Source organism: Capricornis sumatraensis, chromosome 23 (assembly GCF_032405125.1).
Source record: "Capricornis sumatraensis isolate serow.1 chromosome 23, serow.2, whole genome shotgun sequence".
NCBI classification, from domain to species: Eukaryota; Metazoa; Chordata; class Mammalia; order Artiodactyla; family Bovidae; genus Capricornis; species Capricornis sumatraensis.
This window is the reverse complement of record NC_091091.1, coordinates 14,431,236-14,449,446: the sequence shown is the minus strand read 5'-3', so window position 1 is coordinate 14,449,446 and position 18,211 is coordinate 14,431,236. Positions and strand designations below refer to the sequence as shown.

At 42.1% G+C, this 18,211-nt stretch overlaps 1 protein-coding gene across 3 annotated transcripts in view; it reads left to right on the top strand.

Moving 5' to 3' along the window:
* CPEB3 (cytoplasmic polyadenylation element binding protein 3) overlaps nt 1-18,211 on the top strand; it is a 149,672-nt gene that overhangs the window by 112,275 nt on the left and 19,186 nt on the right. For all 3 annotated transcript variants that reach the window (XM_068961515.1, XM_068961514.1, XM_068961513.1), the window contains 2 exons: nt 52-166; nt 9,378-9,559. In XM_068961515.1, the coding sequence (XP_068817616.1) occupies nt 52-166; nt 9,378-9,559 (297 nt within the window). The remainder of the gene's footprint in view (nt 1-51; nt 167-9,377; nt 9,560-18,211) is intronic.

Here is an 18,211-nt window from a genome sequence, read left to right as displayed (position 1 = left end):
TTTGGGGTTAATGGAAATGAAGTAAGGACCAAGTAAACGACTTTTTTTCAGGTGCAAATTCGACCATGGAACCTAAGTGACAGTGACTTTGTAATGGATGGTTCACAGCCTTTGGACCCCAGAAAAACTATCTTTGTTGGGGGAGTTCCACGACCCCTTCGAGCTGGTGAGTGGAAATAGTAACACCACAACAACAAAACCAACAACAACAACAATCCCCAATGTGTTTAGTCTTCCGTGTTTTCTACACTTCTGGTCAGCTATACACAGTCTCCAAAAAGAAGGCCATCATATCAGTTCCACTGAGCTGACCCTTAAATGTTTTCTGCCAAGATGTTGTATTTTCTTATGCTGCAAGAGTGAATTTCATTAAACTGTTATTTCAGAGGGTTGGATTCTAATTAGTGATTCCCTGTTCAACCAATTATTTAAAAAATAATAACAATGCATTTGGCAGTATGCATTGTTAGCCAGTTAGTATTGTTATGTAGAACAGAAAAAGAACCCCATCAGAAGTCTGTTCAGGGCAGCTGTGTGCACTCAGTGACAGACTACACCACTGCTAGAAACTGTGTCACTGAAAACCAGCCTGAACTCTTCCCAAGCAAAACAGATTCCTGTTTTTTTCTTACGTACTTTGAAAAGTGAGTTATGTATTTGAGCATCTTTCATTTGACTTCATGAAAGCGCCCCTGTTTTTTGTTTTTTAAGTTCCTTTCCAATGATTAAATAATTGTGCCTGCTGGAATTGGGCAGTATCCTAATTGACTGGGGCACCAAAGACAAATCTAATTGCTTATTAGATCAGTATGATTGCCTGTGGAATATAGTAAAATTATTTGTAAGAACAGTTTGTAAAGTGCTTTAAAATAGCTGAGTTTATTTTTTTAAACTAAGATGAAAAAATAAGCTAACCATTGCCATTGTAGTAGCAAAGGGCAGTGTTATCTCATGTTAGGATAAACAAGTAGGCTTAAGTATTCTACTTAAAAAGTAAAAGAAAAAGCAGAGATCATTAAATCAAGCTGTGAAACAGCTCTGTGACTTTCGTGACTTTTTAATTCTGAAGGTTCCTCAACTTTTCTAATGCATTTATTCAAATCTCAACTCTAAGCTACTGCTAAAAGTTTAGGTCTTTATAAAGATGTATTCATAATTCCATTTTGAAAGACCTTAAAACAAATTAATTATGACTGGAGTTCATAATTTTATGGTATTTCAGAAAGTCAGGTGTCTTGGGTCTTTTTCTCATCCTAGTGGCAAACTTGCCCAAAGAAAGAAAGCAGAGCAGCAGAGATGCTTCCCCCTTTATCTGCCATCAGAGAGTAAAGTCTAAGCAGGGCCAACTCAAACGTGAACAGCATTATGAGATGAGGGCCAGTGCAACCCTTTGTTTCTAAAGAGCTTGTGCTTTAAAAAAAAAAAAAGTGTGAGTAGGGGCGCTGTGTAATATTCCCGGCTTTTTCTAACTGGTGATATGTTTAGGAGTGGAGAGAGAGAAAAATCCCCTTTCATAGTCTTTAAACTGCAAATATATTCTAAAAAAAAAAAGGCATTCCTTGCTAGTACTCTCGCTGTTCTTTTTTGCAACTAAAGACAAACACAAAGTAGTTTTAATATCTTAGCCCTTTCCCTTTTTGCTTAGATGGGAATCTGAAAAAAAGTTTTCTGAAAGAAAAGTTCCTGCAGTTGTAAAAATAACAAAACTGACTTTAATCTCATGTCTGTTTTAAGTCACAAACACAATAGTTGATAACTAAATTGCCTTTTTAAACATTATTCATCCTTTATTCGTTCTGTTTGAATTATTTGAAAGGATAGATATGGACCTCTCTCTGTGATCATCTGTTTTTCACTGTTCTGTGATCACACTGACAGCATAAGACAGGAAACCCAAGATGCTGAACTGTATTCTTTCTTTAACATTCTATGTCTGTAAGATGACAGATGTTCTAGGGTTAAACAGGAATTATATTTAGTCATCTAGTCAGAAATTGGACTTTGTGTTCCCTGCCTAGATAATGCATGTTTTGTAAATTTCAAAGTTCATTTTTTTTAAGTAAACTAATTTGTTTTGGTTTAAAATTTTGTTTTTGCCATTGTTGGATATTAATCTGCAGTCACTTAGTCTAATGAAAATTCCCCCATGCCAGCACCTCCTATAAATGTAGCTAGTTTTTAAAAGGCTAAACAATCTACATTAGCGTCCTGGAATTTTACTCTATCCAAGACTTCCAGATTGGAGGCCAAGTAGTCTGAATAAAAGGAGTTAACATCTTTAGCTTTTATCCCTGTGCATAGAATTGAATTTCTTTGGAACACACTGAGCTTTGTGGACTGGTGTGTGTTTTGGAATAGAAGACTGTTTTTAAAAGAATTCAGTTTGACTTTGCTAGACAATCTTAAATTGACTACAGTGCAGTTCACTTGAACAGTAAACACGTATTGAGCACGCAGGGTGTCACTGGCACCGAGAAAGTGCACGTCATGCCACACTGAATGGACATCCCACTCTTGCTGAACAGGTCATCACCTATAAAGTCAAAGATTTCAGAAATGTACTAATAGAGTACTAACCCAATTAATTGAATACTAAATTATTTTCCTTAACATAATGTTCTCAATTTTTGGTTTTTCAATATTTCAGGGCATTTTTTTTCCCAGGAGTATTGTGGTTTGAATTCTGGAAAGTCTTAGAACTATTTTAGGCACTATATAGAAGAGGATCCTAAACTAGGTATTAGTGCTGGTACTCAACAAGTGATATTTTGTGTGTCCAGATTGATTTTCACCTTATCCTGGGCCAGGAATGGTCCTTCAGCACATTACAGTGAATAAAATGTTATCACTCAAGGATTATCCTTTTGGATCTCATAGGGCTTTTTGTCTTTGATATTTTCCCATTGTAAGACAGGGACCATTGTCACTAATAAATGATAATATAGTCACTAATAAATGATAATATAGTCCTATCCCACTACATAGAAATGCACAAACACTTCTGAAGATACAAGGCAACCTGTTTTAAGTGGATTGTCTTGACTGAGTTTAGGTTGTTCCTTCTGATCTTTTGACAAGCGTGACTTTTAAAAATTCAGTTTGGAAAAAAAATCAGGGGCGTAGAAAAATTAGCCTGAAAGTGGGAAAATATCGGTGGAAAATCTCGATGAGTTTACCCACAGATAGATTGCCTGATTGTTGCCTTTTCTAGGAAGCAATTTCTACTGTCTCTGTCTCTCCCTTCCATCACTCCTGTCAGCGTCAGTGGCAGGCCAAGGATGGTCTGCCTGACGTCTCCTGCTGATTCTAGATCTCGCTTTCCTTCCATTTCCCATCTCTCTCCACCCCCACCCTAGGAAAGGCTGTGGGTAGACTCGCCATGCCACCGTGTGGCTGAAGTGTACATATTCTTCAGAGAGTCAGGACGAGGAAAGAGGTGGTCCATCTCTCTTGTCTCTCTCTCCTCCTGCTGCCACCTGGACATGCAAGAGCATATTGCCACTCTTCATTCAGATGTTGTAAGCAACATGTCTTCCTAAATCTCAGTGCAGGAATTTCCCTGTTGCATATCCCTGTGGCATGAGAACCTTTCCTGACGGCATGTCTTTGCTCTGATAGCAAGTAAGTGCCAGGCTTGGGAGTTTTGAGGAGAGACCACCAGGAAAGAGTGGGAAAGGAAGGATCTGGTCGCTGTCCTCTCCCCTGGTTTGTAACCATAAGTACCTTCCGACTCGAGCTTCTGGGCCTAGACATCTCATTTGGGGGCTGCCTCAGTAATCCAGCTTTGGGAGCCATGCATTTCCAGCTTTGATCAGGCTTGAAAAACCCTCAGTCTTCCTTTCTAGTGAGAGGCATCTGTGAGCTGTTCCTCCACTTTATGACTTCCTTCTGACAGTTTATCTGACCAGGTCCTGCAGAAAAGATCAGTCTTGAGTTCCTGGAGCCTGCCGGTTGTCTGTCATCTTTGGATCTCTCACCTTCGTAACTGTTGTTCTGATGAGTCTCTCCTGTCTTTTTCTCACTATATTCTGCTATGGATCCTGCTGTTTTCTTCTCCTCATTCTGCCCTCCCTCCCCCCACCCCAACTGTTGTGAGGATGGCTTTTCTATGGAAATTCTAGAGGAAAACAGTTTTTTGAGGTAAATATTCACTAATGTATGGCATACATCTAGAGAACATGATGAATTTTTCTAAGAGCATTTATTCCACACATTCTGTGCAAACATTCTGGTAGGCCACACATATTAGGAATCATATTAGGAATGATTTGTGATTTAGGAAAGACGAGTATTATAACCGTATCCTTTTTGTTGAGTGAAGTGGTGGCAGACACAAATCATCTTATGTCAAATTGGTCAGCACTAGAAGCTTTTTCTTTCACCCAGTCCCAAGTTCAGAATGACTTATCTCAGATAAACTCCAGAATTGGCATACTGACTTCATTCACCACACTGCCCTTAAGATTAAGGATTTTCTAGTGTTGATTGGTATTTGTGAGCTCCCTCCTCTAGGAAGGCACACCCTCACCCATAGCTGATGTCAAAGGTTGCCATATCTGTGGCAGTTTGAATAACATTAAGTAAGACTGGGATGAACTGGTGCTTATGGAGCAGAAACCAGGCCAAGTTAATGTTAAGCAAAGATTTATGAGTTAAGCAAATGTTAAAGAAAAAAAACCCCTGGGCAAAACGAAACATTGAGCGCTGCTCTGTGCCCAACAGTATGCCCAGAGTTGTCATATATGTTTAATCCTCATGAAAACCTTGTGAGGTTGTAAGTGGTAGACTTTTCGTCATAGAGAGAAGGAAGCAGAGTTCAAAGGGGGTGATTAGTCAAGACCACAACAATTAAAAAAGCTAAGGCTCAAACTCAGATCTCCAGAATTCAAGTCTGGGACTCTTTACACAGAAGGAAGCTGCTTTATCAGAAGCTGAGTTCTGAGATTCTGTCTCCGTAACAGTAATAACAGTCAGCCTGGTACCAGCTCGATTTAATCAACTTAAATGCTCTTATTGCTCAGACTTAGTTGGTTGTTCATACCATTTATTTGAAAATATTCATAACTTCCCAACATCTCATGCAGAGTGGAAGCTTATGAGCATTTCCTCTACTGAAGATACGTGAACCGCTTTTGTGATACAACTCGGCAATTCCTTTCTTTCCGAAGCGCAGGCCTCTCGGTCACCCTGAGGTGCCTTATGCCTCTTGCCTGTCTGCTTTGTTATTTCCAAAGGGGAGACATGGAGCTTCTGGATTCATGATTTAAAATCTGAGAAGATGAACCTGTTAGTATTTCCCTCAGGAACGCTCATTCCTGCCCTGTCCCATTTGGCTCTCAGAGTATCTTGGACTTCTACATTGCCTTAGGCTAACTTTGAAATCTAATTAAACCTGGGGCGGTCGGGGGTGGGGGGAACGGATGGGAGAGTCATCATGATTTTCTTTCTGTTGAGCTGATCCCTTTCAGATCTTTATGAAGAATTGGGAGTAAAACAAGTAGGGGTTCAGATTCACCTCCAGGACATGGCCACCGCAACCCACAGGAATTCACGGACATACTATACGCCACATGCAACTGCAGTATTTTTGTTTCCCTCTCTAGTCTGGGACACAGGGAAGCTCATCACAAGAGCCAGTGTGTAGGTTAGATTTATAGTAGTGTACTGTTCTCATGGAACAGTTGTTTATGAGCTGACTAGAGTTCTCATAAGAGCATAGAACATCTTAACCAAAGTACATAATGCCCTTGGATATGGCTACCAGAACTCGTAATTTCCCACCCCTGTGGTGGCCAGACAGACCCTGATAACACTGTCTGGATGGGAAAGAAAAAAGAGAAGTGGTTTGGAGATATCTGACTTCCTCACAGACTCTGTCTATGCCTGCTGTCACCTCTATCTGTCTGAATTTCAACCTCTGGTACCCTCATCTTCCTCAGGTTAAATGTTAAGAACGTGCTCCTGGGAGATAACGCTGTCCTTGTCATCTACAGAGGATGGTTTCACATGAGGATTCACTGTTATACATTTAGTAGGTGGTTTGACTACATTTCCCAGATAAGACATATCCTTGATCAAAGACTCACATTTCAAGAGCAGGATGGAGTTCATAAAGTATAGATAGATCCATGAAAGTTTTAGTTGACTTCTACCAGATCCTTACTGCTTTTCTTCTGTTTTTCTCTCTTCCTCCCAAGTAGTCAAAATGGTAGCCCTCTTGCTGGCTCAGCTTCCTCCTCATTCAGAGGAAGGGATTTATATGGAACTTTCCTACATTAACTGATAATGCTCACTAAAGAATTCTTTAAAACCTAGCCTCTACGAGTAGTTGTATATTATGACATCTGTAGGTGAATTTGTATCTTCCGTATAAAAAGTATTTTCAGATTAGAATTTTGTAGGACTTGAGGAAAGCTTGCTCTTTGTTAGTTACCTGTATAGTAGATGAATTAAATTACTCTTTTTTTAATGTTGTTTTTACCAACTGGTTACTTTTCTCAATAATTAGAAATGCTGTTTAGTACTTAAGCAACATCCCTCTGTTGTTTGAGTGCAGCATGAGTTTAGGCAGCAGGAAGTACACTTTTAATGAGGACTTGCTGATTGAGTAAGGACCAAATACAAACAGCAGTTGTTGAGTTATTATTTACTTTTCTTCAAGGATCATCAGACTATTGAGGTTTTTGTAGCTAAAATACAGGTTAAGGTAGAGAAATGAGTAGTCTTCATATTCTTCCCTCCCCAAAACTTTCTGTAGTCACCTTCAATTCTTCTAGCTTCTCAATAAATTGTCCTTCACTTGAATAAGACTTCATTGGCTCAAATGCCTGCAAACTTTTGGGTGGCCAAGAAAATGACTGCACATAAGCTTCTAAGTGGAAATTATTAATTTATATAATTTTCCTAAAAGCCTAAGTGAATGAGGGTTTCTTTTTCCTATCAGAACTGCTTAACTGCCAGTAGCATCAGCCATGACTGAATCTTTGGGCCAAGAAGGTGATTTTCCAACAGCCAGATTCACAAAGTGCTTGTGGAAGGTGCTGTCTCTGGCATCTGCGGATCCCTAAAGTTCCTTTGGAGACCAAGATGCCACAGAAGAACCTCTGGTTACGGTGGCTCTTGTCTTCGGCTGGAGCTTCAAGCTCTCTCTCTAAATTAGACACTTTCTTGAGTCCTTCCTAAGGGTAGAAGACAAGCGCATTCAATCCTTTGCCAACATTCGTCTCCTGGCCGTTCACCAGGCTCGGGGAGTGTTCACTGTCTTATTCTATTCCAGAAGAAGCCAGGTCTTTGGGAAATTAGTGTTTAATTTCCAGGCCCCAAGGTTACCTATTTTACTAAGCCAACTTGACTAATAAAGGAAATTCATTAACAACTAAGGTGAATAAATTCAGCTTTCAATTTCTTCTTCTCTGTGACTGGAATAACATTAGCTATGTGAGGAAGTCCTTAAGCTATCATAAGTTGTTGAGACATAGTAAGGACCCACTAAATTCTGATATTCAGGGTACATACGTGATTCTTGGGCTTCCCAGATGGCTCAGTGGTATAGCATCTGCCTACCAAGTAGGAGACAGGTTCGATCCCTGGGTTGGGAAGATCCCCTGGAAAAGAAAATGGCAACCTACTACAGTATTCTTTATTCCTGCCTGGGAAATCCTATGCAAAGAGGAGGCTGGTGGGCTGCAGTCTGTGGGGTCACCAAAGAGTCAGACACGACTTAACAACTAAACAACAGGGACATGATTCTTACTGCACTGTTTGAATGAATGTGATTTCTGGATCCTGCCCCAAGACCGAAGTCAGGGTCCACTTGGGCTCTAACCAGCAATGTTTCTTTGACCGATATGACTCAGTAACTCTGATCATAATGGGATCATTGGGGTAGCTTTCTGCTCTTCTGTCTTTAAAAGCACTTCTTCTCTGGCTTAATTACTGCTAGCTTATTTACTCATCTTCTGAAAATTACCTGCTGGTTGTTAAGTCATTCTTCCTATTAGAAACAGAAGCTTAGAAATCAACTACCAGTATTAAGCAGTCTGGTTTGAAGAAGTCAGACAGAAAGACAGCCTTTCTTTCATAGTGACATAACTTTGTTATTGCCTCAGCAGCTGCCCATTATAGGAACCAGCAGTACATGGCTTTCTTTCTGTTCATAGAAATCTGGTGGAGTTCTTGCATCGTTAAGCCCTTCAGCCCTTGAACCTGCTGCAGAGCTCTCCTGCCACTCCAGCCCGTGCAGCTCTCCTTCTCCCCAGATACTGATTCCTGTGTAGCTCAGCTGTCTGGGGGCCTTTGCACACTGGCTGTGGCCCAGGTCTTCATCTGCCTTTCCTGTCCGTTCCTTTCCAAATACCATGTGTAGGTATTTGAGGAAGTGGATTCTTGGGTCATTCCCTAGGAGTAGGGCTAAGTCTTTTGGACTTAAAACCATGTGAGTGGCCTGAAAGGAGTGGTCATACCTGGAGGAGGTGCCATCCAGTATCAAGTAAACAATTAACTTCAGGCAGTTTGGATCCAGGTAAGTAACTGTATGTCTCTCCATGGTACCCTTTGATGAGGACAGTTGTAGAATATCAGACCTTTGGAATGTCCAGTTTCCCAATGCCTTCTGTCCAGGTGTTTTGCAGATATACCAAAGAGCTCTAGTGAAGAGTGCAGACCAGACCTCTGGATTTATAGCAGGGTACAGGATGGATGTGCTTTTACTGCTTTGTAGCAGCTCAGTGTTTCCTGGTAATTAATTATAAGCACTCAATAAATGTTTATTGCTGCTATTATCATTTTTAGTATTGTTATTTAGAATTTAGTGTGAGAAGTTAGTATGGAGATTCCTCAATTGAAATAAACTCTTAAAAATCTTTTATTTTTTAAAAAATTGTGAAGAGTTATTTCTAGGCTGTAAACATATTGCCTCTAGAATTAATTCTTTCTATAGCTTAATCTTAATTTACTAGTGTGACTTTAGTAATTACTTTCAGCCCTAGGGGTCAGTAAGTAGACTGTTTCTTATTAACTTGTTAGGGCACCTGAAATGCTTTGCCTGCCCAGGGTCCACTCTAGTGGACTAAGCAGTTAGAAATTAGAAAGGAGGGTTGCTGATAGATCATTTCTTTTATACTATTGCTGAAGTTCTCATTATGTAAATGTGTGTGTGTGTGTGTAAATTCTTTGTTTCTTTCTTTTTTCGTTTTGTTTTCAAATATCCTATGAGGAGCTCCCCTTCTTGAGTTCTAAGACTGGTGTGGACACTCTTCATGATACTTGGGTTTCCCATTTCTTAGTTACACTGCATGATTCTTCCATACAGTGCTTCCTTCTCCTGGACAAGAGACCCTTCTAAACACTTATACCAAATGGTGTTTATTTTCTTGCAGTTGAACTGGCAATGATCATGGACCGTTTATATGGTGGTGTCTGCTATGCTGGCATTGATACAGACCCCGAGCTGAAGTACCCCAAAGGTGCCGGCCGTGTGGCATTCTCCAATCAGCAGAGTTACATCGCAGCCATCAGCGCTCGCTTTGTGCAGCTCCAACACAATGACATTGACAAACGGGTAAGCAACTGCTTGGGGTATCATTGCTATGGGAAAGAAATCAAAGTTATTCCACGGACCCCTGGGGAGAAAATCACCTTATGCGGCATTAGTCCATGAGTCCATCTCGGCTGTGTGAAAAAGAGAATGCCCTTGGTATTTAAGGTGTTAATGAACTTTCTGTTTCCCTCATCCCTGGGGCGATGTTACACTTATGAAAGTAATGCTGCACAATTTAGTGAAGCAAACCAGTGCTGTTTAAAAGATAATGCCAGGACTTCCCTGGTGGTCCAGTGGCTAAGACTCAGCACTCCCAGTGCAGGGACCTAGGTTCTACCCCTGGTCAGGGAACTAGATCCCCCATGCCACAGCTGAAGATCCCGTGTGGTGCAAGGAAGTCCTGGCGCAGCCAAATAAATTGATAAATATTTTTGAAAAAAAGATGATGCCAAGAGCACAGTGACAAAGATTGAGAGCCTGTTTGACCCACGTGGTCCTCTAAAAACAAAGAACTTGGACTAACATTTAATGTTAACATTCAGGAGTATACATAAAATATTGAAGTTCCCGTTTCTCTTAAACTTGCAAGATCATATGTGATAGCAATTGCTGGAGCTATTGATAGCAGTAGCTGCTTGCTGTTCCCTCTAGTCCCCTCTCCAACTCTCTTTCTCCTGCTCATAGCAAATAGACATGCCCGTTACCTGTCTCCTTGCTCATTGACATTTCCTGCCTGGCCGGTGGAGGCACTCAGATTTGCTGTCGTCCAAACAGGAGATAGTAGAGCTGGAGAGCGTTGGTGTGCTCAGTTGGGTTTGGGGACAGATGCAGGTTTAAATCCTTAAACCCCAGTTCTGCCACTATTTGGAAGCTTGGGGGACTAGAAGGAGTTAGGAGCTAATCTGAGACCTGATTGATAGAATAATGGAGCAAGGGGGGAAACATCAAGCCTTAGACACTTCCATATGCAATTGTTCAATGGTTAATGCTTCCAGTCAAGGCCGTTTTGGGGGCATACACTGGACAGGAATAAATAAAGTAGTAAAATGTGTTTTCTTACCAGGTGTCAACTCTTCTCTGTGGTTGACTAACTGGTTTTGTGTAGCAGACCTAAGTGTGTTAGGAGGTGAAAGTTTCAATGGGTGATGGATTTTTTTTAAGTCACTAAGATAACATTTTCTTTAAGACGTAGATCAAATTACAAAAGCCAGTGCTTAAAATAAACAGTCTGTTTGCTACGTCTCTGGGATCCTTAAAAGTAAGTAGTGGTGGTTTGTTTTTTAATTAAAATGAATGATTGTTTTACAAAACTGTGAGACACCCTAAAACAGTGGAAAGTCAGGGGTGATAAAGATTCAGCTCCATTCCTAGTTTTGAAGTGCCCACAGCACCCCTTTGGTAGCAGTAATTCCCCTACAGACTGTGAGCTCCACAAAGCTGGGCATGGTGTCCGTCTCATTCTCTGCTTCCCCACTGCTTGATGTGTAGATACGGTTGTTGTCTAGTCACTCAGTCGTGTCTGACTTTTTGCGACCCGTGGACTGTATCCCACCAGGCTCCTCTGTCCATGGGATTTCCCAGGCAAGAATACTGGAGTGGTTTACCATTAACTTCTCTAGGTGTAGATACGGTAGGTGCTTGGTAAACCTTTGTTGGATTGACAAATGGTGCTCTGTGGAAGGTTCTGTTAACTTCTGCTGCTGGTGGACTTGCTTGTGCCTATATGTTTGTGAATCTGAAACCCCAGATTCCATTACATTTAGACTGCTTTTGGCCCCTGTCAGTGGTGAATCCCAGGCAATAAACTTAACCTGAAAAGCACTTGTGTATCATCTGTATCCAAGTAGCTTTCTTTTTGTTCCCCTCTGAAGCCAGAAGGCCTGAGACTGCTAAGGAGGTAGGTCCTAAAGATGATAAAAGAAGATTCCACCTTTCCTTTGCCCCCACCCTAACAACCTCCTGTCTTACTCCTTAGTTACAAGGAAGTGCATTTACTCCAGGGTTTATGGTATTCTTTGAACTCCTTTAAGAATCGTAGAAAATTCAGGCACTATTTGTTTTATTGCCTACCTCTCCTCTCACCTCTGCTATACTCATACCCTCAGCATTGATTCCCACAAGACTTAGACCTAGGTAAGGAAGAAAGAAGTCACGTTTCTTTTGTTAGCATAATCACAGGCCATTCTATAGAAAAGTGTTTGGCTCATCAAACTTCTTAGGAACGCCATTGACTATTTCTGCTCTTTGCATTTGGGTTACCTATACCTTCCATACCGTAGGATGGTCCTTGATAAACATTTAGGGTAGCAGCCAGTTGTAATAGAAGGAGTATGGAGTTTGGAGCCAGAACAGATCCCAGTACATTTAAACCTCTGCTGCACCAATCACCAGACCTCTGGTGACCTCAAACAAGTTACTTAATGCCCAGAGCCTTGGGTCCTCATCTGTAACTCCTGGGGAAAGTCTGAAGATGAAATGGGATTTGAAGATTGAACATCCAGAGTCATATGGCAGTTAAGATGTTTACCTGGCACTTGCTGATTTAACAGTATTCATCTTGCTGGAAGTGTACTTACACTGATGTTGTTAATATTAAATGGCTTGAATTTTATCATTGCTCTGCTGGAGATGCAGTGAAAAGTTACACTGGTTAGTGAAAAGAGCCCTGGGCAGAGTCAGATGGCTGGGTCTACATGTGGTCCTGTTCCCAGTGGGCTGTGTGATTAAAGTCTGAGTTTCAGAATAAGGACAATAATAGTAATAGCTTTGTGTACCCCACTAGATTGTTGAGAAGCCCAGAAGAGACACTGAAAAAGAAAGCAGTACATACAGTATGACTCACTGGGCAGGTGTATAGTGGGACTGTTGTGATGCCACATGGTGTCAAAAGGGATCTGTTGGTTCCTTCAGTGCCCTGGAATGAGAATCATTTGAGTGGGAAACTGAAAATTACTGCGAGTGATGGATTGCCTTCTCTCCCTGTCTCCCAGCTCCATCTTCATGCTCCTTGTTTGCGCTGACCAAGATGCAGACCATATTCTTTACTGTGAGAGATGGAGGCCAGCTTCTGTCTTGAGTGGGGCTCCTTTTCACTGGTTTTCTGTGAATATTGCACTCCCTTCCCTCAAACATTACTCTTTCCTTTTGTTTTCTTCTTGCTTTGAACACAGCCAGCAATACCTTTGGGTTTCCCTGGTGGCTCAGACAGTAAAGAGTCTGCCTGCAGGAGACTCAGGTTTGATCTCTTGGTCAGGAAGATCCCCTGGAGAAAGAAATAGCAACCCACTCTAGAATTCTTGCCTGGAGAACTCCATGGACAGAAAGCCTGGTGGACTACAGTACATGGGGTTGCAAAGAGTTAGACATAACTGAGTGACTGACACTTTGATTTTCAGCAATACCTTATTTTGTTGCCTAGGGTACTCTGAGAAGGCAATGGCACCCCACTCCAGTACTCTTGCCTGGAAAATCCCATGGATGGAGGAGCCTGGTAGGCTGCAGTCCATGGGGTCGCAAAGAGTCGGACACGACTGAGCGACTTCCCTTTCACTTTTCACTTTCATACATTGGAGAAGGAAATGGCAACCCACTCCAGCGTTCTTGTCTGGAGAATCCCAGGGATGGGGAGCCTGGTGGGCTGCTGTCTATGGGGTCGCACAGAGTCGAACATGACTGAAGCGACTTAGCAGCAGCAGCAGCAGCAGCATGGTACTCCGAGTCTCTGTTAATTGCACCCTTTGCTGTAGTGCTTTTATAGGTTGATTTCACTTTTATGTTTTGTGTCTTCTAAAGGTTGATTTGAGCTTTCCAGAGAGTTCCTATTTTATAAATAAGCAACATTAGTATTTCCTTAGGTTAGGCCCTTTTTCCTTGCCTGTGAATATAAAATATGCCAATATGCAACAGTTATAGAAACTGTCACTCCTGTAACTTCTGACACTCTCATTCTACTGTCATCTTACTCAACTATGTCACCATCTCTAGGCAAGTTCAGTTCATTTCAGTTGCTCAGTTGTGTCTGACTCTTTGTGACCCCATGAACCGCAGCACGCCAGGCCTCCCTGTCCATCACCAACTGCCAGAGTCAACCCAAACCCATGTGCATTCAGTCGGTGATGCCATCCAACCATCTCATCTTTTGTCGTCCCCTTCTCCTCCTGCCCTCAATCTTTCCCAAAATCAGGGTCTTTTCAAATGAGTCAGCTCTTCGCATCAGCTAGCCAAAGTATTGGAGTTTCAGCTTCAACATCAGTCCTTCCAATGGACACCCAGGACTGATCTCCTTTAGGATCAACTGGTTGAATCTCATCGCAGTCCAAGGGACTCTCAAGAGTCTTCTCCAACACCACAGTTCAAAAGCACCAATTCTTCGGCACTCAGCTCTTTTTATAGTCCAACTCTCACATCCGTACAACACCACTGGAATAACCATCGCCTTGACTAGATGGACCTTTGTTGACAAAGTAATGTCTCTGCTTTTGAATATGCTGTCTATGTTGGTCATAACTTTCCTTCCAAGGAGTAAGCGTCTTTTAATTTCATGGCTGCAGTCACCATCTGCAATGATCTTAGAGCCCCTCAAAATAAAGTCTGACACTGTTTCCACTGTTTCCCCATCTATTTGCCATGAAGTGATGGGACCAGATGCCATGATCTTCGTTTTCTGAATGTTGAGTTTTCAGCCAACTTTTTCACTCTCCTCTTTTGCTTTCATCAAGAGGCTCTTTAGTTCTTCTTCACTTTCTGCCATAAGGGTGGTGTCATCTGCATATCTGAGGTTATTGATATTTCTCCTGGCAGTCTTGATTCCAGCTTGTGCTTCCTCTACCCCAGCATTTCTCACATGATGAACTCTGCATATAAGTTAAATAAGCAGAGTGACAATATACAGCTTTGACATACTCCTTTTCCTATTTGGAACCAGTTTGTTGTTCCATGTCCAGTTCTAACTGTTGCTTCCTGACCTGCATATAGGTTTCTCAAGAGGCAGGTCAGGTGGTCTGGTATTCCCGTCTCCTTCAGAATTTTCCGCAGTTTATTGTGATCCACACAAAGGCTTTGGCATAGTCAATAAAACAGAAATAGATGTTTTTATGAAACTCTCTTGCTTTTTCCATGATCCAGCGCATGTTGGCAGTTTGATCTCTGGTTCCTCTGCCTTTTCTAAAACCAGCTTGAATAGCTGGAAGCTCACGGTTCACATATTGCTGAAGCCTGGCTTGGAGAATTTTGAGCTTTACTAGCGTGTGAGATGAGTGCAATTGTGCAGTATTTTGAGCATTCTTTGGCGTTGCCTTTCTTTGGGACTGGAATGAAAACTGACCTTTTCCAGTCCTGTGGCCACTGCTGAGTTTTCCAAATTTGCTGACATACTGAATGCAGCACTTTCACAGCATCATCTTTTAGGATTTGAAATAGCTCAACTGGAATTTCATCACCTCCACTAGCTTTGTTTGTAGTGATGCTTCCTAAGGCTCACTTGACTTTACATTCCAGATGTCTGGCTTTAGGTGACTGTGAGTGATCACACCATCGTGATTTTCTGGGTCATGAAGATCTTTTTTGTATAGTTCTTCTGTGTATTCTTGCCACCTCTTCTTAATATCTTCTGCTTCTGTTAGGTCCATACCATTTATATCCTTTATTGAGCCCATCTTTGCATGAAATGTTCCCTTGGTATCTCTCATTTTCTTGAAGAAATCTCTAGTCTTTCCCATTCTGTTGTTTTCCTCTATTTCTTTGCATTGATCGCTGAGAAAGGCTTTCTCATCTCCTTGCTATTCTTTGGAACTCTGCATTCAAATGGGTGTATCTTTACTTTTCTCCTTTGCTTTTCACTTCACTTCTTTTCACAGCTATTTGTAAGGCCTCCTCAGACAACCATTTTGCTTTTTTGCATTTCTTTTCTTAGGGATGGTCTTGATCCCTGTCTCCTGTACAGTGTCACGAATCTCATTCCATAGTTCATCAGGCAATCTGTCTATCAGATCTAGTCCCTTAAATCTATTTCTCACTTCCACTGTATAGTCAAAGGGATTTGATTTAGGTCATACCTGAATGGTCTAGTGGTTTTCCCCACTTTCTTCAATTTCAGTCTGAATTTGGCAATAAGGATTTTATGATCTGAGCCACAGTCAGCTCCCGGTCTTGTTTTTGTTAACTGTATAGAGCTTCTCCATCTTTGGCTGCAAAGAATATAATCAGTCTGATTTCGGTATTGACCATCTGGTGATGTCCATGTGTAGAGTCTTCTCTTGTGTTGTTGGAAGAGGGTGTTTGCTATGACCAGTGCGTTCTCTTGGCAGAACACTGTTAGCCTTTGCCCTGCTTCATTCCATCCTCCAAGGCCAAATTTGCCTGTTACCCCAGGTGTTTCTTGACTTCCTACTTTTGCATTCCAGCCCCCTATAATGAAAAGGACATGTTTTGGGGGTGTTAGTTTTAGAAGGTCTTGTAGGTCTTCATAGAATCGTTCAACTTCAGCTTCTTCAGCATTACTGATTGGGGCATCGACTTGGATTACTATGATATTGAATGGTTTGCTTTGAAAATGAACAGAGATCATTCTGTCATTTTTGAGATTACATCCAAGTACTGCATTTTGGACTCTTTTGTTGATCATGATGGCTACTCCATTTCTTCTAAGGGATTCCTGCCCGCAGTAGTAGATATAATGGTCACCTGAGTTAAATTCACGAATTCCAGACCATCTAGTTCGTTGATTCCTAGAATGTCAGTGTTCACTCTTGCCATCTTCTGTTTGACCAGTTCCAAGTTACCTTTATTCATGGGCCTGACATTCCAGGTTCCTATGCAGTATTGCTCTTTACAGCATCGGATCTTGCTTCTATCACCAGTCACATCCACAACTGGGTGTTGTTTTTACTTTGGCTCCGTCTCTTCATTCTTTCTGGAGTTATTTCTCCACTGATCTCCAGTAGCATATTGGGCACCTACCGACCTGGGGAGTTAATCTTTCAGTGTCCTATCATTTTGCCTTTTCATACTGTTCATGGGGTTCTCAAGGCAAGAATACTGAAGTGGTTTGCCATTCCCTTCTCCAGTGGGCCACATTCTGTCAGACCTCTCCACCATGACCTGCCCATCTTGGGTGGCCCCACACAGCATGGCTTAGTTTCATTGAGGTAGACAAGACTGTGGTCCATGTGATCAGATTGGCTAGTTGTCTGTCGTTGTGGTTTCCGTCTGTCTGCCCTCTGATGCCCTCTCTCAGCACTTACTGTCTAACTTGGGTTTCTTTTACCTTGGATGTGGGGTATCTCTTCACCTCTTAGGCAAGAGGTGGTTTTTTAAATTTTTCTTTTGATAACAACTTTATACCTTTTTGAAGTATAGTTCATATATGATCCATATCCAGCACCACAGTTCGAAGGGATCATTAGAGGCAGGGAATCCTACTTACTAACCTGTGCTCTTCAAAGTCACAGGAACAACGTAGGCTGGGCTGTTGGCAAATTTCTGCCCCCTGCTATGTATTAATTAAGGTCCCCCAAGAGTATGTCACCTGTTGGAGTGGGCTGATAAATCTACAGATCAGCAGGCTTTATGCCACATTTGCACAGCCTTGAGAAGACTCCAGAGGTAGAAGAAGCTCTAAATGGTGGTTTCTTATAGCAGGGTTCCCCACCATCCAGGCCGTGGACCAGTGCCTCCTGTCATATCAGCAGTGGCATTAAATTAGAAATAAAGTACACAATAAATGTAATGTACTTGAATCATCCAAAAAACTATCCCCCTCACCTCAGTCCATGGAACGATTAACTTCTACAGAACGGGTCCCCGATGCCAAAAGGGTTGGCGACCACTGTCTTACAGATCAAGACTGCTGCCATGATCTTGACTCTGCCACTGTGCCAGGAGGTCTGAATGGGAGTACTTTGCACATGGGTGACAGTAAGTGTGTGGAATAAATTAGGATGATATGTGAGGGAGCAGGGACTGGGAGTAGCCATGGAAGGCTGTCAAGGGTACTGGAATGAGCCACTGTCATCTCTCACCTGGACATCTACAGTTGCTTCCTCATTGGTCTCCCCAATTCAACTTTAGCCCATCTCCAATTCATTCTTTACAATAAAAACTAAAGCACTCTGGGCTTCCCTGGTGGCTCAGAGGTAAAGACTCTGCCCGCCAATGCAGGAGATACGGGTTTGATCCCTGGTCTGGGAAGATCCCACCTGCTGCAGAGCAACTAAGCCCATGTTCCACAACCACTGAGCCTGTGCTCCAGAGCCCGGGAACTGCAGTTACTGAGCCTGCACACCCTGGCGCCCACTCTCTGTGGCAGGAGAAGCCCCATGCACTGCTAGAGAGCAGCCCTGCTCAGCACAACTGGAGGAAAGCCCGCGCGGCAGCAAGGACCTAGCACAGCCAAAAATAAATAAAAAGTGAAAAAAACATCTAAAGCAGTCTTTAAAAAATCATCTTTAAATCACATCTTTCCCTCCTTTAAACCTTTTGATTATGTTCTACTGCCCGTAGGTTCGAGGTCAAAGTCAATTAACACTGCCTACGTGACCCTCTGTACACTACATACTGGCTCTGCTTCAGCTCGCATTTCCTCATCTCGGTCTTTTTCTCGTGTTTTACAGGGTGATTATGGATAGTTACCTCTCCCTGCCTAAAACCCACTTTTCCTTCAGGTCTCAGATTATT